This window comes from Idiotropiscis lumnitzeri, chromosome 13, assembly GCF_059441095.1.
Source record: "Idiotropiscis lumnitzeri isolate Australia: NSW breed Sydney's pygmy pipehorse chromosome 13, RoL_Ilum_1.0, whole genome shotgun sequence".
NCBI lineage: Eukaryota > Metazoa > Chordata > Actinopteri > Syngnathiformes > Syngnathidae > Idiotropiscis > Idiotropiscis lumnitzeri.
This window is the reverse complement of record NC_142403.1, coordinates 2,065,938-2,085,771: the sequence shown is the minus strand read 5'-3', so window position 1 is coordinate 2,085,771 and position 19,834 is coordinate 2,065,938. Positions and strand designations below refer to the sequence as shown.

The 19,834-nt window shown below is 40.5% G+C and overlaps 1 protein-coding gene across 2 annotated transcripts; it reads right to left on the bottom strand.

The window, feature by feature from the left end:
• Positions 1-240: 240 nt before the first annotated feature.
• On the bottom strand, positions 241-3,374 carry LOC148324017 (Krueppel-like factor 4). Of its 2 annotated transcripts, none has more exons than XM_088313185.1 (3): positions 3,140-3,374; positions 1,792-2,793; positions 241-1,718 (listed from the first exon to the last, which is right to left on the bottom strand). In XM_088313185.1, exons 2-3 carry the CDS (start codon positions 2,738-2,740, stop codon positions 1,543-1,545), a joined length of 1,125 nt encoding a protein of 374 aa, XP_088169311.1. In that variant the 5' UTR covers positions 2,741-2,793; positions 3,140-3,374; the 3' UTR covers positions 241-1,542. The 2 variants fall into 2 exon arrangements, with proteins under 2 accessions (XP_088169311.1, XP_088169310.1); XM_088313184.1 differs by having other exon boundaries at positions 242-1,718; positions 1,792-2,695.
• Between the last annotated feature and the right edge of the window lie 16,460 nt (positions 3,375-19,834).

Here is a 19,834-nt window from a genome sequence, read left to right as displayed (position 1 = left end):
AGTGCTGAGAAACTGTAATTTTGCGATGATGGAGTGACAGACTGATGGAATGTAGGCAGGGTACACAACGCCGAACAACCATCCGCACTCACAATATAATACCTAGGGCCAATATAGAGTGTTCACTCAACCTACCAGGCATATTTTTGGAATGTGGGAGGAAACCGGAGTACCCGGAGAAAACCCACTCAGGCACGGGGAGAACACGCAAACTCCACACAGGAAGGCCGCAACCGGTATCAAACCTTGCACGTCTGTACTCTGAGGCCAATGTTGGCGGTCGGTCGAAGATAGTAATAGAGCTGTGTCCCAATACTTTTTTCTCTGTGTGTGTGCTTCCTAGCCAGCAGGTGGCGGTCTATTTCCATCATTTCTACACTGAAGTTCACACCAGTTCACTGCTTTCTCCTACAAAAAGGTTTCCACTTGTTTCTTTACAACAGCTGATCACAAATGCTTCATCTCTTCAAAAATGTCTTTTACAGGAATTCTAAAAGTGCAGATCATTGAAACAGTAAAATAAAAAATGTTTCGCTTGAGTAAACAAATTGCATTTCTTTAGTTAAGGACCTGATGCCAGGGCACCAGAGTGAACTAGTGGCTGGCATGAACACTTTCCACACACTTCTGAGATTCTCGGTTTGAGTCTCAGTGAGGTTGATGATAATAATAATGTTACTCAAGTCTAAAAGTCTTTTACGTAGTTGTTAATATAGTTGTCCAGTTAGTCTCACAGTCGTAACTCTGTTGGTGTTTCCTCTTTGTTGTGTAGTCTGTTATAACAGTGTTGCAATAAAGTCATGCATGCCGTTTTGCTGCCATAAAGTACAGTTGTGTAGTTTGTTTGGATGTTGTTGCTCACAAATTCTGGTCATAATTCTCAGAGTTGTTGCTATTTGTTTGTTTATAGACCGCTCATATTATGGTTGTTGCCATACAATTCTCTAGTTGTTGTCATGTAGTTTATATCGTCAGTTTGGCAATTGTTGCTATGAAGTGGCGTATTGTAGATACATGTGTAGCCGTTATACTGTTGTATAGTTATTGGAGTTTCTGCTGTATAGTTGTTCTGGCCACATCACCATGCATCATGTGACCAGTCAGGAAGGTTCACAGAGCCTCTTTTTCGTCTGTTATTAGTTTAATTATGTACATAGAAATAGTACTATTTACATTTTCTTTTTGCATATACACGAAAGTGTTTTCTGTCCATGTGGAGGCGCCGTCATGCTGCACAAAAAGCAGTTTTGCAACAAAACTTTGTCGTCTTGAAATTTTTTTCTTGTGTGTTCTGTCAAAGTAGGGCGCCTTCACGCTGCATGAAAAGCAGTTCAAAAGTTGTCTAGTTGTACTTGTATTCTTGTTGTCATCTTTGCGTCCATGCCTGTTCACCCATGTCGGATAGGAGTACCAGCTCCCTTTGACAATCATCTGCTGCAGATTTTTGTCATTTGTTACACTTTTTAATTCAGGACAACGTGCTGTTAAATAAAAAAAATAAAAAATATATTCATTCTGCTGTCAGTTGGAGCAGCGCTTGCATCACATGTGTCTCTTCATGTGCAGTGCAAGGTGGTCGGAGCGCGAGAAAGCACGCTCGCACAGGTGGCACTGGAAGGGCCTGTGTCCGGTGTGTTTGCGGAAGTGGCGCGTCAGCTCATCAGAGCGGGCGAACTTCCAGCCGCATCCTTCCCACGTGCAGTGGTAGGGCTTCTCTCCTAGAAAAGACAAAAGACGGGTAAGTGATTTTATTCGGGTGGGTGAAGGTGGTGCGGTGGGTGGCTGGTTTACCCGTATGCGTCCTAAGGTGGGCCTTGAGGTGTGAGCTCTTGGTGTAGGTCTTGCCGCATCCGGTGTAGGTGCACGTGTGGGTGGCGGTGCGCTTGCGGGGCCAGGTGCGCCGCCCTCTCCTAGCCTTGCTGTCCATCAAGTCCAGCGGCGACGAGGGCGGCGTCAGAAGCGCACGTTGCCTGATGCCGCACTGCTGCTGCTGCGGTTGCTCGTATAAGGCGGGGAAGTGGCAGTGCGCCCCTGAGGAAAACTGAAACTGAAGGTGGTGATGGTGATGGTGCTGCTGGTGGTTGAAGCTCTGCGGCAAGGTTGCAATGTCATTGGGGCTCAGGGGCGGCGTCAGGCTTCCGGCGCCTTGAGGGGGCGAGTTAGCTAGTCGTGGCTGTGGGTGCGAGTGGACGCACGACGTCACACTGCCCTCTTGCTTCACCTTGCTGAAGGTCTGCGGCACGTCACCCACCAGGGGACCGTAGGAGTCGGGCTCCTGCTTGATGCATGGGTGCTCTGGGAATGAGTCTGGGAAGGAAGGTCCCAAGTTGAGAGTAGGTCCCGATGAGTCATGGAAAGCTGATGAACTGATGAAGAAGCCGCCCTGGATGCCGGTGCCCGAATCGCCAAACTGGAAGCTGTTGACATCCGTGTCGGACTGCAGCAGTTCGGCCATCAGGCTGTTGTATGGCGGTGGAGGGTGAGGCAGGTGAGTGGGGGCGTCCAAGATTGGCAGGGACACGTAGTCCTGCTGGTGATACCCTGGAGTCCCCCTGTCGAGAGTCCGGTAAGAGTTGGCTGCAGCAGCCTCGCAGGCTGCCATGGTGTCTGTGCTCATGACACTGTGGGCCAGGATAAAGTCCAAGTCCAAAAAGGTGTCCAAGTCCTCATCGTCCTTTCGGGATCCCCTCCAGACCTGGGGAACAACAGTGGAAGTGTCAACACCCTCTTTGTTATCCATTTGGGCTTTTTAATGGTGGCGTGAGCCCGAGCCTGTCCAAGATGACTCTCTACCTGTCACCAGCCAATCACAGGGAACATATAGACAAACAATAATTTACGCCTGTGGATAATTTAGAGACTTAATTTAACAGGAGAAAACCAAAGTACACAGGGAAACCTCCAATCTCAGAACGGTTGTCATCAGATGTCAGGGAACATTTGGATTAGCAATTGACTGGTCAACACTCAATTTACCTTCACATGAGGAATTTAGTGATCAATGGCTCTAACATGTAAAAGGAAAAAATACATACAAACTCCAGACATCTAAATGCTGACAAGGGCTGACCATTAGCTTGTTCACCTTGCTGCTCAGCATAAACAAATCAAGCAAAAAAAAAATCTTTGTGTGACTTACATCTTCCTTCTGTGTGGAAAAAGTGGAGAATGAAGGTAAAATGGTTCCGCTCGAGGCCATCTTGCTTGTTTTTTTTTTCAATCAAATTTTCAATCGTCAAAAATGAATCAAAACTAGTGAAGCAAGCAGCAAGCGAGTCCGCAGAGGAGCCACTTGCGCCGGTCGGCCGAGCTGATTTGTCCCGGTGTCAGGTGGCGGTGCCGCTTCCTCGTTGGAGGCGGCGAGAGAGCGTGTAGAGCAGGGGTGGAATGTGAGCAACTCTAGGCCCCGGGCTGCTTTTAAACTCCTCTGAGGCACAAAAACGACCCAGCCCAGCCGCACCTACTCCGCCCCCGGCCTCCCCCACCTCCTGCACCGCCTCCGAAGCGACACTCGCCTTCGCTGCACAAGTTCAAAGTGAAAGTTGTCACAACAAGACAATGTGAGAAAGAAACTGGAGATTTCTTTTTTTTTAAGCGACTTGAATGGAAAACCCTTAATTTCTGCGCATATTAAGAATTGATTGTTTACAGTGAACAGGCCCTGGTCTTCTAGGGGCCCTAAGCAAAAATTCCTTTGTGAGACCTCTAACTGGTCAGGAGCACCAACCATGCCGCAACTGATGACTCTCAAGCCCATCATGTCAATGTGACTGCAGCAATCTCTTCATTTATGCTTTTTGTCATTGCAAAAACAGTACCATTAAAGCATTGGATCCTTTATAATCAGCGACCACTGTACAAGTCAAGTAAGGACTAAACCCCAGAAAAATTGACATTTTCTTGCCTCCTGATGCATTTTGGTCCAGTTGAGTTAAGTCATTGAATTTACACTTCAATGCAACAGACTGATGATTGGTATTTATACACAAATAAAATAGTTTTAATCTAATTTCAGATAAGAAGAGTTAGAATAAATGCATTTTTGAATTATATGATAAACAAGCCCAAGGAAAGTATCAGAGGTAAATTAGTATTAGTAAGTACCAAATTAGGAAGTACCATAACGAGTACCTGTACCTAATTACATGTATATATTTTTCTTTATTTCTTCATGGGATAAGATCAAATGCACCATGCATTATTAGGGTTGTATTATAAAACCAATTTTAAATACATAAGTAAATAACACGAACATGGCCAAAAAAAGCCTAATGCAAGAGCTAGCTAACTCTAACGTTCCTGAAAATATAATGAATAGGCACAGCGCACAGACACAATTTAAGCTTTTTTCTTCCTTTTAAAATATCGGTTAAAATAAATAAAGTTACGTCGTGTGATGATGCAGGGGTAGTGGGGACATTCGCGGTCTGAGCGAATGCCCCGACGTCAATCGTCACACGACTATGTAGACAACGTAAATTGCTGTTCTCAATTTAAACACAAGTTCCCAACATCCTCCGCACTTACCTCGAGATTGTTTATGTTCTTCACATTTTCCTTTTTTTATTCGTCATCCGATCAATCTGTTTGACATTTTGCTTGGTGCACGTTGCCTCGCGGATCAATCATCGCATACTGAGATGTAGCGTATGCAATAAATGGAGCGCACGTTGCGCGTGCGCATCAGTTATAGAACGTGTCGGCAAAAGGTTGCCAGATCGGGGCCCTTGGTGAAGTCGGGGCCCTGCGTGGCTGCGTAATTGGCGTATACTCAGGGCTGGCCCTGATAGTGAATGTTGATATTTAATGTCACTGCATGTTTTTTATTTTATTTATTAAAGGACTGCTACATATACTTATTATTAAATAGTCCTTGGGACTGCTGCATGTATTTTTACGAGTATTGCATACTCAGGTACTGCGATATACACTGGTTGTGGTACATGTACAGTACATGCTCTGATACATGTAATTGTACTCATGCATATGAACACTATTGTGGGACATGCAATGGTGTCTATACATGTACATATATATTGGTTGTGTTACAAGCAATGTTACTTATACTGATGTGTACTCTGGTCCATGTAATGGTACTGGTTCATGTCCTGGTATATATACACACAGACCGATACATGTACTGGTATATACCCTAGTTCTCGTATCTATACTGCTCTCTGCGCTGGTTTCGCAGGAATGTAAATGCCTTGCGTACTTACTTTCTTGACATTTCTCCAAATGTCAAACACGTTGTGCTCACTGATCTCGGTCCAAAGCCACACCCACACAAGTAGGTGTGTCATTTCGTGTTGTGTTGTCAGGTTGTTTTGCAGCGTACACCATGTACTGCTGCAGGTGAGCACCGATTAAGGAAAGACGCTAATTACAGGATCGGGATCCTTTGAGTGTGTCATAGCAACAGCAGGTATGCGTCAGAGGTTAAAGCAGGTTACCGTGTGAACCAGACGCTGGGATCCACTCCAATCTTGGTCCCTTCGGGCTGTGTGACTCAGTCCGTTAACGTGTGTGCTCTTCGTTTGCCAGGTCGCTACATGCGCTCTGCCAAATCCACTTGTATCGGGTACATGACCTGACTGCTGTTAGCGGTGGCACTGGTACATGCCAGTGTACTGGTGGGCTCACATTGGTACAAACACTGGCACTTGGGTAGTGGTTCATGTACTGGTAGTGCTACATGCACTTGTTCCAGACATATGCCCCATGGTTTAGTACATCCACTAATACACGCACAAGAACATGCACTCATACTATGTATTTTATATGTAATTATGTTCTGGTGCTGGTATAAGCACTGGTCCTGGTACACACCATGGTACTGATAGTGGTACAAAAATGGATACTGGTTCATATACCATATCGCTGGTAGTGCTACATGCACTTACTCCAGTACATGCACTGATACTGGTGGCGTAATATGCATTGCTACTTACAATGGGACATTTCCAGGTTGTGGTACAATAAAATGCAACTGAACATATATATATGTTCTAGTTCTTGTACTGGTACTGCTGAGTGTTATGGTAGTGGTGCACTAGCACTGCATGAGCGTACAAGTACTGGTTCCATTTCATGTATCGGTGTTGGAATTGGAACATTCACTGCTACTTATACTAGGACGTTTGCTGGTACCAATATATGCACAGGGACTTGTACCGATACTGCTGAATTGGTACGTTTACTGTTCCTACTAAAGGTACAGCTACAAGCGATGGTACTAATACATCTACTTTTAAGAGCACATACACCAGAACTGGACCATGCATTGTGGTCATTTTTAAATATTTGATTCTTTTTCATTGAAGTCATTTTTTTTACCTTTGTTTCTAAGTGAACTGGCATGAATGGACTTCTCCATGTTCGTGTTTGTCCCGTTTGTCAGCAGTCTCTGTCGCCTCAACCCGTCGCGCCAAATCAGGCTGAGGGAGTGGCCATTCGCTAATTGCTAACGGCTGACAAATGCCATGATGCCGGCAACATCAAAGCTTTGTTCGTCAGAAGGAAATCTCTTACGTTAACATTCCGGCGACTGATTGTGTCACTAAAGGTGGTGCGGGGTTACCACAACAAGCAAAGTTGCCGTGACAACCAGCTGTCAACCTTGTGGTGCCATTTGACCTTTACTCGTTTTTAAATTTTATGGTGAACTTACAGGAATGTCCAAAAGTGTACAACGTGTAGTTTTCAATGATGTTAGTTTTCATCATGTTAATAATGGTGTCAGTTTTTTTTTATATAAAAATGTCTGCTTTTAATGTTTCTACAAATGTCTTTTTTTATTGTTGGTCTTGAATAATGTATTTTTGAATCACGTCCGTTCTTTTAATGTCTGTTTCATTGTTTTATCAATGGCGACTTAAATGTCTGGTTCCAACAAAGTGTTTTTAATTATGTCCATTTTCAATATCTGTCGCTCATTTTTTTAATGTCTCTTTCTCATGTGCAATCAAGTCAAGTTTAATACATTGATTGTCTGTTTTCAATAGAGTTTTGTTTAGCTGTCAATGTCGAAATTAATACTTTTGTTTTTAATAATGTTGCTTATCAATGTCTATTTCAATGTCTGGGTTTGATCGTGTTTTAAGTCACGTCTGTTTTTAATGTCCGTTATATGTTCTGTTTCTAACAATGTTGTTTTTATGGTGATTTTTTTTAATGCTTGTTTTTAATAGTCCATTTTAATGATGTTTTTTAGTAATGTTTGTTTTTAATGTCTTGAAGAAAGGATTTTTAACCTAATTCTGTTTTGGATTACGTTAATTTTGATTATGTCTGTTTTGAATGTCCACTTTTGTCATTTTTTTTAATGTTTTTTTTAACTTTTTAGTTTTAATGTCCATTTTTAACAATGTCTACTTCATACAATGCCTGTTTTTACTTATATCTATTTTAAATAACATTTATTTGTAATGCTTTTTTGTTAATAATATTTTTTTTTATAGTAATGCTATTCCTTTTTAATATTAATAATGACATTTCAGGAAGGACTGGTTCTCTGTAGTCTCCTGTTGTTGAAGTTTTGAACAAAAGGTAACATAACTCATTATGTCATCAAAATATAAATAACAGGGTCATACTAACTGAACAGGACATGATTTAAGTCACATTTCAACCTTCTTCATGGGCAGGTATTAAAAAAAAAAAAGTTAAGATATTAAGTTCAGTACAATGCATGTGGTGTCACTCAAGTAGTACCTTCTAATTGCACCTATTTTATTATGTGTACGTCCACTGGTACTGCTACCTGTGTGTGTACTGGTACTGATACAATCCCAGAAAATCGCAGTGGCGGGCCGTGCATTTTACACGTCGGCCTTCAGTGAAGTCCTACTTAGTCCGACGACCTAGCTTCTCGTGAAAGGTCCGTCTTGAAAATGGCCATGCAAGTGTATTTGGAATTAAATAGACAGCAAGAATATATTTTAGATTTTCGAACAGTAGGCGATTACGACTTTCTGGTGCGTTGATTCCGCCCCTCACAAGTAAATATCCAATCACAAGACGCATTCATCACCTACAACGTAAGGCCAGCAAGAAGGCCTTACTGTCATCAACTTGAGATCTGATTGGCTATCGCAACTGTCTATCAACCATAAACGCCACACTGAGAAACAGAACAGACGCCCGCATGATTGAATCTGAAGGCCTTGGACAAATAGTGCGTAATACTGGTATGATGAAATCTGCTTGGCAACACGAGCTTGCTGCATTCTGATTGGATAAAAACTATAACCTAAAATTTCAACACTAGCAGGATATGTTGGTACTGCTATGCTTGAAGGTTCTGATAATTGCACTGGAACTTGTACTGGTACATGTAATGGTACATGCGCTTGTCGTGGAACATAATATGCACTGCTTTTGGTACCGATACAAGCAGTGGTGCCAGTACAGTTCACGTACTTGTGTATCCACAGGTTCCAAATCAAGTACTGATGCTGAGATATGGACTGGATGTGGTACTGGTATACGCTGCACACTGAGTACAGTAATTGTATATTCGGTGGGGATGATCTGATTATCATATTTGCATGCTAAGCAATTGTGAAATATTATGGTACTGTTTGAAGTTTGTCTGCTTTAATTCAGACAGGAGAGAAACTTGACGTTTGTTGACATGTAGACGAAAGTCGTTTTTTTTTTCTGCCAATTTTGCGTGCTTTTGTTTTGTTTTGCTTGGCATGCAGAGCGTCAGTATATGCGTTTGCGTTCCCGTGCGCCGAGCGTGTCCCAACGTACTCTGTACTGTGTGTGCTTGCTGCGTGTGCTTTTATAGGCGAGTTATTTTTAAACGCACGCCCCTTTCCTCTGGTTCCACTGGTTCCTTATGATCGCGCTTCCTCAGGAAGTCCACTTGGAAGCCGTTTCCCGCCGGCACGCCGCAAAGGGGAGCCCTAGTCCAGTCGGAACCGACGGCTCACACAGACACTTTGGACCTCCTCCAAAGCTGGACAGACAACACAGAAAGAGAAAATCCAAACAGAGCGCTCTTTTGTTCCCCGGACCGAAAACGCTTACGTCTCATGTCTGTCTGTAACAATCCTAACGTACTGACTGGCGTCAAGAAGTTAATTTTGTAATGGTGACAAGACAAAATGCCTTGTTCACATATTCGTTTTTATTTCATTCATTTATTTAAAAGGGTGGAAGCTTACTGGCACCAGAATAAAACACTTCAATATCATTTATAACATATTCATTTCACATTTGAATGTGATAAGGTTCACATTATAAAGTGACAAGTTTCACGTTTTAGCGGATTAAGTCTGACTTCCCGTTCAAGTCATTGTGGCAAAGGGCAAAACAAGACAATGCAATGGCTTCTGAGTTCAGGTCACTGGTGCAGCCCTTATGTGGGGATTTGAATTCTATATAAATCTTAAATCTTTTTACGCTTAGCTTGATGTTATTATTATTATTATTATTGTTATTGTTATTACTATTATTATCATCATTATTATTATGTGGCTCGGTGTATGGTTAGCACGATGGCCTCACAGCGCAGAGGTGCAGGGCTTGATTCCGTTTCCGGCCTTTCTGTGTGGAGTTTGCATGTTCTCCCTGTGCCCTCGTGGGTTTCCTCCCACATTCCAAAAAACATGCATGGCCGGTTGATTGGACACTCTAAATCGCCTCTAGCTACGAGTGTGAGCGAGGATGGTTGTTTGTCTTTGTGTGCCCTGCGATTGGCTGGCAACCAGTTCAGGATGTCACCCTAGTGAGGAGAAGCGGTTCAGATAATGGCTGGATGAATATTATCTGAGCTGGGCATTTGACCCTTTTTTGCCGGCCTATCCTCCGCCCCTCTGACCCTTGCCAGAGCGGAATTTTTGGTGAGGTTCAATTTTTGGGGGGAAGAATTAAAAACGCATTTTACAGTCTTAAATTCAGTTTCAAGTTTACTGGGCTACAGCTCCTAACAAATAATTTAAAATACAGATCGAACAATTCAGATTTTCACATTTTTCAAATCAGTGATAAAAATACAATGTATGTATTTTAAATTCAGTTTTTCAATTCAATTATTCAAGTTTAGCAATTCAAATTCCGATCTATATTATTCAGACCCAGTTACAAGTGGCACAAATTTAGGTTTTGCTCGAAGCGAGCAGCTGAAATCAGTGTGAAAATATAGGCAAGTGGTATTGGTATTGACAAAAGAATTTACCCCAAAAAAGGAATCATCAGTATTTTATTGAATCGAAATTGTCTTATATCATCCATCACTCATCAAAAAGGCAATGCATATAATTTGCATGTTTTTCATTGAATAGCAGATTATTGATTATAATGTAGTTTTTTTTCTGTCCACGTTTGCTGTCTTTACCGTTCCAGCCAGATCCAAAACATGGTTTGATGTGTGAGAGCATCCAAGTCACGAAGAATGTGGCAAGAGGAGGAGTACAAGGATTCCCAGCATATTTGTGGTTGGAGTGGGAGGAGCCTAGTTGGAGTCATGTGCTCCCTCAACATTTACAAGAAGGTAAACAGTGAAACCCACTTTTTTCTTCTTCTTGTCTTTTTGGCAAATGTCACATAAAGGACTCAAATCACAGCTCACACACATCTTCACGCGTTGTCTTCATGTCCTGATGTCTTCACGTTCATGTTCTCCACATGTGCGTCTCTTGTCTTGTCCTCTTGTGTCCGCATTGCCCACTCCACAGGTAGTATAGCAACAAATGTACAGATGTAAGAGTACTTTAGAGTGAGTTCCTGTGAGTAAGTGAGTAAGAGTGTTACTTTAGAACAATATGACAAAATGAAAGGTAAAAAGTAGTCCTCAAAAGAATCTTGAGCAAGCAGTGAAAAAAACTAAGTTTTTTTCAACTAGACAAAAATATAAAAGAGGAACGTGCCAATTCGGATACTATCCAAAAATTAAAGATCTAAAAAAAAAAAAAGAAATAAATGTAATTAAAATAAAAAAATAAATTGAGAACCAAGTCAATTTTTTCTGTTGCAAGAATATCATAGTATGCAGCACAGTATGTATTATGTGGTAGGTTCTATCTGTTGTGATCCAGCTTGTTTTAAGATCAGTTTTTTTTTTCTTTCAGTCATTGGAATGGGTGGAGTCTCTAGCGCACACCTGATGGTCATCATCGTTAGTTGGCTTCTGCTGGAGACAGAGGAACTAGTCGCCGGAATATTGTGTCCAGTTGCCATCTCCCAGTTTGCATCGCGAGTTTTCCTGTTTTGTTTACCTGGCTCAAGTAATTTGATGTCGTCCTATAACCTTGTGTAGGTTAGTTTTTTTATGTAGTGTATTTAGTGTTCCCAGGTGGCTGAGTTTTTCTTTTTGTCTTAGAGTATTCGCTTTGTTTTTCTCCGTTTTGGTTAGTCCTGTTTTTGGCGGCTAGCTCCTCGTTTCCACTCATTCATCTTAGTTTATTTTGCGTACCGCGGTTTGTTTTGTTTAGTGTTGTTTTGTGTTTTTTCTTAATCACGTCTGACGTGCTCCTTTTGTTAAATAAATTTCAATTTAGTTTGATTTCTGCCTCTATCTGGTTTCTTGGGTCTGCTGTGCTACAATACACATTCTTAACACTATCCAACCCATGTAACTCCCGATATCAGACTTTAGATTTAACATCCAGTGCCCTATTTTCATTGCGAGGAGCACGTGGGCTTGGCATAAAAAACTGCTGCATCTTCATTTTCATGGCAGGGCAAATCTAGTTTACAGTCTAGTTTTTGGGAACTTGGGAGACTGCGTTGCGCCTCGCTGGGCGTTCCGGTGGACCGAAGCTGTACACGCCGCCAGCGCACCTGACAATTTAGTGACTGAAGTAAACGAGACTTTCTACCATTTTCTGCCACATTAACAAAAAAAAAAGAGAACAGTATAATAAGTCAAGGTGAATGGATTTGCCATTTAATATGTCTTCTAAATGTTTCAGTTGTTTTTGGACGATGTTACTAATTTTCATGTCTGTGCGGCATTGTTTGTGGCACCAATCATTGTCATGTTTCATAAAATAAAATTAAAAAATATACTCAAAATACAAGCAAGAACAAGCCTAAGTAAAACGAATTAAGAAAAAAGCCTTACTGCTGGCCTAACGACCAAAATTCAAGAAATCCAGATCATATTTGTTCGAAAAAAATGATTATATTCCCCATTAGAAGTTATCCTTACCAGCTTCAGGATGGGAGCAAAACTAGCATCATGATTAAATAAATGAATCTGTAAGTGAATAAGTAACTTAAACTTGAGTAACTCATTACTATACAAACACAGTGTAATTGTAAAGTAACATTACTTTCACATGGAGGTAACTAGTAATATATAATACATTACATTTTGGAAGTAACTTCCGCAACACTGCTTATAGTCTCTAACTTTGGGGATTTAACTTCCAACATTTAACCTGCAATATAATTTGAGCTAGCTACCAGTATTTGTACATAATAATGCTATCGCATTAGTTGTATGTATTATGTATCATTAAATTACATATGTAATTTTGTGTCACTGATGCTGTCGTGGTACACTCGCCTGAGTTGTGTGCGGGCAGCGTGGATTCAGTTCCCACTCAGTGACGGTGTCTATGTCTGCCCTGTGAGTGTCTGGCGACCAGTTCAGGGTGTAGTGCGCCTTTCGCCCGTAGTCAGCTGGGATAGGCTCCATCGACCCTGTACAGGATAAGCGGTGTGGATAATGGCATGTAATTTTGTAACAATGTATTATTATAATACATTGTTGTTGACTTACATTATTTAACTTACAGTGGCAAATTTACAGGCTTTAACTTGAATGTGTCTGTGTTGATTCACTGTCGTGGTAATTGGCAAAGATAAACTGAGGCAACTGGCCTTTATTTTTTATTGTTGGTTGAAGGCATCTTTAAACAACATGAAAAAAAGGCTAGTTGCCCCGATGAATTTTTTGTAGATGATCTAAATTTCAGTGCCTGTCATACAGTTTCCAACCATCAGAAAAAAAATTACATTATGTAACCTCCATTGTTTAATTTCCAGGATTTCACATCCACTATTTAACTTAAAAAAATAAAAATAAAAGAGGTAATTACCAGAATTGGTCTTGCGTTACATAATAGTGTAATAATAACAATGAGTTGTTAATTTACATTGTCTAATTTGCAGTGGCTAACTTCCAATATTTGCATTTGAATATTTGATTCTGCGTCATGGTAATCTAAGGGTGAACCAAGGGAACAAGACATTTTCTCTTTTTCGCCAGTTGCCCCAATTAAACATTTATAGTTCTTCACTTTTGGCATTGAACTGAAATGAAACAACTTCCAGGTCTGAAGTTACAGTAGCCAATTTAGAGTATCCAGGATAATATGACATCATTTTCAAATGTTTCACACATGACCCAGAATAGTTATGGCGTCCTATTTCAACAATAAGGGGCAAAGTAATCGTTAGATAATCACCACAATTAATAATTCTGATGATGGAAAATAATAATAGACGATATTTATAGTGACCTTTCTGAGACAAGAATGCCTCAACATCCTCATTGCTGTCATACCAAAACACAACCTGACTTATTTCCTCGTTGCCTCGCACGCATGTGTGTGCACACATTGCTCGTACACACGCAAACACACGCACGCACACCCCCACCCACCCCCACATACGTTTGCAGGTTTTTTTTTTTTGTTAATGTTCTCCATTTGGAGTGAGATAAGAAGCCCAAACTACAGGATAGTTGCAATAGCAAGAAATAAAATAAACATCTTTATAATGAAAAAAAAAATGACCAAAAAAAAAAAGCTAAAAACAAAACACTGTTCAATATTCCTTTCAGAACCTGCATCTCCCCCAAAAATATTGAAATAGAAGCAAGAGTTCCAATGGTGTCGGACAAGTGAGGGTCAAAGTTCGTGTTGAAGAAGACAACAAAATGAATGTGTTGATGTGACCAACTGAGAACTACCACCTTTATCGCTTAACCAAAAGGTCGTAAGAACGTCTCAAGAACCAAATCCCCTCATGGCGGCTATTTATCCACTAATCCTAGTTTGCAACCCAATTGGGAACTTTAACCAATGTTTAAAGTTTAAACTAGTGCTGTCAAGTGATTATTTTTTTAACTAATTAGTCACAAAAAATTCCAGGATTAATTGTGATTAATCATATTTTTAACTACTATTTTTTGCGAAGCTTATAACAGATATTTACTCGATTAATATCTTGGAATGATACAAAATCACCAAATATGAAGTATATTTAATTCAAAGACTGTTCTAATAGCTTTCTTGGATTCTTGAATACGATCTAAATGGAGACATCTTTGCAGACATTTATTTTCGAAACATTTCTCATAACTGCCCACAAGCGCCACACTCCAGCAGTGTTAGTTTGCAAGGCCCAGTGGTAACTTAAACACAGTGTTTTGTTCTGAGACGTGCTAAAGACAGCTAATATGGCCCAATATTTGCAAAGTATGCAAAGTTAATTTTTTGGGGATTAATCACCCGAGTTAATGCTTTAATTTTGACAGCCCTAGTTTAAAGCCCTTTTGTCAAAAAAAAAAAAAGAAAGAAAAACCTGACCTGAAAACCCAGCCTAGTCTTGAAACCTCAACATTGTCCTAAAAGGGATGTCAGTCAAATATTTTATATACCATCATTTGTTCAATATTCCCCCAAATATGGTGTTCTAATTAATATGCCGTTTTTGGAATATGACTTAAACAGCAAAATCCAACCGTTTTTATCCATCTCACGGGGCTGCTATTTTGTTTTTTATTTTAAACTCGCATCACAGTTGCTCAGGGCTCAGGTGACGACCAATCAAAGATAACCTGATTTTGGTCATGTGATGTTTACGAGCTGAACACAACCTGCTTAATTCGTACTCCAGAAACACAATATTATTCCGAATGGAGCGTACTATTGTAAAGAAAATATTTTTTTAACTTAACTTTCCCTTTAAAACTTTAATTTAATAAACTAACCCAGGGGTGAAACACAAATTTGAAACCCAAACAAACTCTAATTTGAAACCCTAAGCTTGTATTAAAACACTAATCTGAAAGTTTAACCGTAGTATTATTTTGAGACCCCACTTTGGGTTTAAATTTTTAAACCAAACGCAATTTGGAAATATTTGAATCTCTCGTCTCAAACCGTAAGGCTATTTTGAGACCCTAACCCTTTCACAAATGCCTACTTTGAAAGCCTAATCCTAGTTGGAAACCCTTCAATTGGCTTTAAACTGTAATTTAAAACCCAAACCGTACCTTGAAATCATAACCTTGTTTTACAATAGAAATTTAAAACTCTAATTTGAAACCTCACCATCTGATAAACTTAATCTGAAACTCTAACCCTAATTTGGCTTCAAACAATCATTTAAAAATGACATGAAAAACGCAACTTTGAAGCAGCAATAGCTTGAAACCCTAATTTTAGATCCCAACTATGTCTCAAAACTATTTGAAACTCTTATCCTGTCTTAAAAGACAAATTTGAAAACCTAACTCTATTGAAACTTTAATTTGAAAATCTAACCATGCCTTAAAACCCGAATTTAATACCCCCACACTAATTTTAATTAGTTCTTGAAATAGTAGTTGAAAACTAATCTTGGCGTCAAGGCCTTTTTGAGCTCCAAACCCTGACTTGAAAGCCTAACTCAGGGGTTTTCAATCCTGTTCCTCGAGGGCCGGTGTCCTGCCCGTTTTTCACTTCTCCCTGGTGCAACACACCTGAGCGATCGTTATCTAGCTTCTACAGACCTTGCTGATTATCTGATCATTTGAATCAGCTGTGTTGCAGCAGGGAGAGATGGAAAACCTGGGACACCGGCTCTTGAGGAACAGGATTGAGGACTCCTGGCCTCACTTGAAGCCATACCCTGTCTTGAATACTCTCCAGAAAGTACTGTCTTTATTCATATATGTTGTACTGCATATGGAGTAATGGTTGAGCATTGTACATGGCCTTCAGGCTTCAAACAAAGTCATGTAAAGACGTGTGCGTGTGTGTGTGTGTGTGGGGGGGGTGGGGGTGTGTGTGTATGTGTGGGAGAGAGAGAGAGAGTGAGTTTTCCCACAGAAGGAATTTAAAAGTGTAATTGAGTGTTTGGAGGACTGAAGGTTAACTAAACTTTCAATGTGGAACAATCCCAAATAGTCCAAAAAGACCACCAGCCCATTCATCTTTACATGGAGGTGTTCCCTTTTCCTACTCTTTTCTACCCATACAAACACACGGATGAAGGGTGAAGGTGGTTTGGCATAAATCAGCCCACCCGAATAGACCGTGGCCACCCCACCTGACATTGACACATATTGCATTACAGTAACAAAATATGCTTGGATCCATACTTAACAAAAACTTGAACTCAACCCTGACTTGATTTGGACTAGACTACGGACTTGATCTGAAATAGACTAAAACCTGATTTGCGCTAGACTATGACTTGACTAGAACTAGACGGACTTGATTTGAATGGAGGTGCCAAAAGTATTCACGTTCATTACTCAAATGGAAGTCTAAATATTGGAATTTTAAAAGTTGTTTACAAGTTCAGTAGAAGTTGCGGTATCAACTGAATTTTTTCTAACTTAAGTAAAAGTATAAAAGTAATGGTCTTAAAACTACTTTAAGTGTAAAAGTAAAGTAATGCGAAGGAGAACAAAGGGCCAAGTTTGACAGCAGATTTGGAAATAAGGGCAAAGTCCAATCAGGTTAAGATTATGATTTCTGATATGGTCATTACTTAGCAAGCCTTTCGAAGAGAGTGATCTAATATTCACAAGACAGTGTTTCAATGAAGTCGTTTGAGGCCAAGTTATTTGGCATCGCACAATTCCTAATAAGGAGTTTCTCTCTGTGTTTTTCGATCTGCGCAATAATTCTAAAATTCTAAAAACCAGTGACGCAGAAATCTTAATCCATGCGTTTGTTACGTCTCACCTCAATTATTGTAATGTTTTGCCCTCTGGTCTCCCCATGTCTAGTATTAAAAGTCTGCAGCTAGTACAAAATGGGGTAGCTAGACTCCTGACAAAGGACAAGAAAGTTCCATCATATTACCCTGATACTAGCCAATGTGCATTGGCTCCTGCTCCACTTAAGATGTGATTTCAAAGTTTTGCTACTTACCCATAAAATAGTGCATGGCTTGGTACCTTTCTATCTTGTTGACCTGGTGGTTCCATAGGTTCCGTCTCGAAAACTTACGTTAACAAAATGCTGGTCTTTTAGTGATCCGAGAGCAAAAAAGAAGTCCGCAGGTTCTAGAGGGTGTTCTATTCGGGCGCCAATGCTATTATATTATACGATACTATACATTAGAGGCGATACCTCAGTAGATATGTTTAAAACACGAATAAAGGCAGATTTATTTAATGCTGCATTTAGTTGAACCATTAGTTGGCCTGTTTGCAGCCACTTCTATTTTCTTTTCTGTCCCCTGGGAATTAGGTTGATGGTGACCCGCTATAGAGCTTAAGGCATTGACCAACCGGGCGGGGACCTACTCCATGAAGTCGTCTTCCTGCTGCAGCGCTTCATCTGATTTATTTACTGTGTATACTTCAGCATTTAGTTACATTATTTATTGGCATGTTTACTCCTCTGTTTTCTTTTCTGCCCCCAGTTCCCCGGCTTGGGAATTAGGTGATGGTGACCAATTTGTCAGTGATTCTACAGAAATTGGCCAGTACAAGATTGAAGACTGCACACATCCTCGGCAGAGCTGCTATGGAGATTGCGGCTTTGATCAACTGGGCGAGGACCCGCTCCACGCAAGTCATCTTCCTACAGCGCTCCTATTGATTGACTCTCACATTATTTCAACTAGCATTGTATAGCATCATAATATGTGTCAATTGTTGCCCACTCAGCATCCATTGCAGCGTGATCATCCTGGGAGGGGGATTCCCCCACCTGTGGTCCCTTGGTTTCTCACTTTTCCCCAGATGGGATTTTTTGAGTTTTTCCCGGACCTCCTGGGGGTTAAGATTAGGGATGTCGACTGTGGGCATATGAAGCCCTTTGAGACTTTGTTATGCGTAAGGGCTATATAAATAAATTTGACTTTATATATAAAAATCATACACTTTGTCAATTAATTATTTGGTCATACATTTTTTTTCGTAATACATAGTTATTCCCATGAGTCACAATAAATGTTGCAATGGATCACACATGGTATTCAAGGCCAGCAGGTGGTTTCGTGTGCGCATGAAGCATCATGAAGTGAACCATTACCCAAACCACTTGCCTAAAATGGTTCGATGCCTCATGAGGCTTCATCTCAGCATCACTACAAAAAAAATATCAAAGTTCAAAACAAACACTAGAAAACAGGAGTTGGATGTGGCATGGACAACGGGCACTAGATAATCAACACGACAGTAGACAATGACCAAACAGGGATTGTAAGGAACCAGGGAACTAAATACTAACAAATTGACGAGACGAGTAACACCTGGACAAGACACAAAAGGTTGGAGGGATCTGATTGGCTAACACTAGGGAATTAGACAACAAGCACAGGTGGACACAATAAGCTTAATGAGACAGACAAAGAAACACAAGAAAAGCCTGAAACTAAATACTAAATCAAAAGCAATCGGATCATGACACGATTACTTGATTTTTAATGGACCATGACTTGATTTGAAATAAATTACAACTTGATTTGATCTAGATTCCAACTAGGGATGGCTGTTTCAGCGAGTGCGTTGTATGAAATCAAATGTTTTTCCTGTAGCCGGTAATAATTGTCATTCCTCTGCTGCCATGCAGACCTACAAAGACTGTATATCTCATCTAGGCTTGTCTTTTTTTTTATTGTTGAGTGAACAAGCAGCATGTGGAAATGCAAGAATTACATATAATGTCTGTAGAATATGTACTGTATGTATTATCATTATGTAGGTTATGCATGTGCAATACCGTATGTATGAGTGAGCGGCGCACATCTGCTTCGTGTTTAAGCGGGCTGGGCCTCTAACATGATGAAACGCAGCCTGGCGCGCCGCAGCGCAGCCAAATGCTGACGGCTATTACACCCCCAACCATTCTGGCCTGTGAGTCCACCGCCCTGGAGCTTTGAGACCCTGAGGACCACTTCGAATTTGATACCAATTGCACCTGGAAATTGACAAAAAATCTCACCAAAACAACAGGCAATGAAGACAATCTGACATAAACTGCCAATGGTTTGGTGTAAAATAAATAAATCTAACAAAAATCCTACCAGAAGTCTGACAAACATTTGACAATAATCAGACACTAAAAACTGTCAATAAACAAAAACAAAATCAAGAAAGAAATCATACAAAAAAGAATAAAAACTTGCTAAAAATAAGATAGAAACAGGCAAAATTTTATACCGAAAACGTCACACGGCGGTGAATGCTGGTTGTGTTTATTTTATCACTTCCCGTTTTATTTTGAAAGACTGACTCTCCTCACGTTCCAAGCCACTTGCCCTCCCTCCTGTGCCAGTCTGATTGTTAACACCATCCTGCTAGTTTCCATCTGATACCCCGTACCTTGTGTTTAAATGGTCCTAGTCACTCTTGCCAGTGAGCTCCGCCCCTTGTGCATACGTTCCCGCCCCTTGCCATAATTCTGACCACAGCCTTGCCTATTTGACTTTCTGCCACAGAGCGAGTTATGTTGTAAGTTTGATAGTTCAACCTAGATTTTGGTAGTTAAAGTTCACAGCCTTTTGTTCTCCTCCTGGTTCGAGCGATTTTGTGTTATTTACCTTTTCATCGCTTAGAGCCCCCAATTTTCAGGAGTGAATTTGTTATTTGTGTGATTTCTTTTTTTCCTCCACTGTTTTGGAGTGATCTTTTGTTTTGTGATAACGT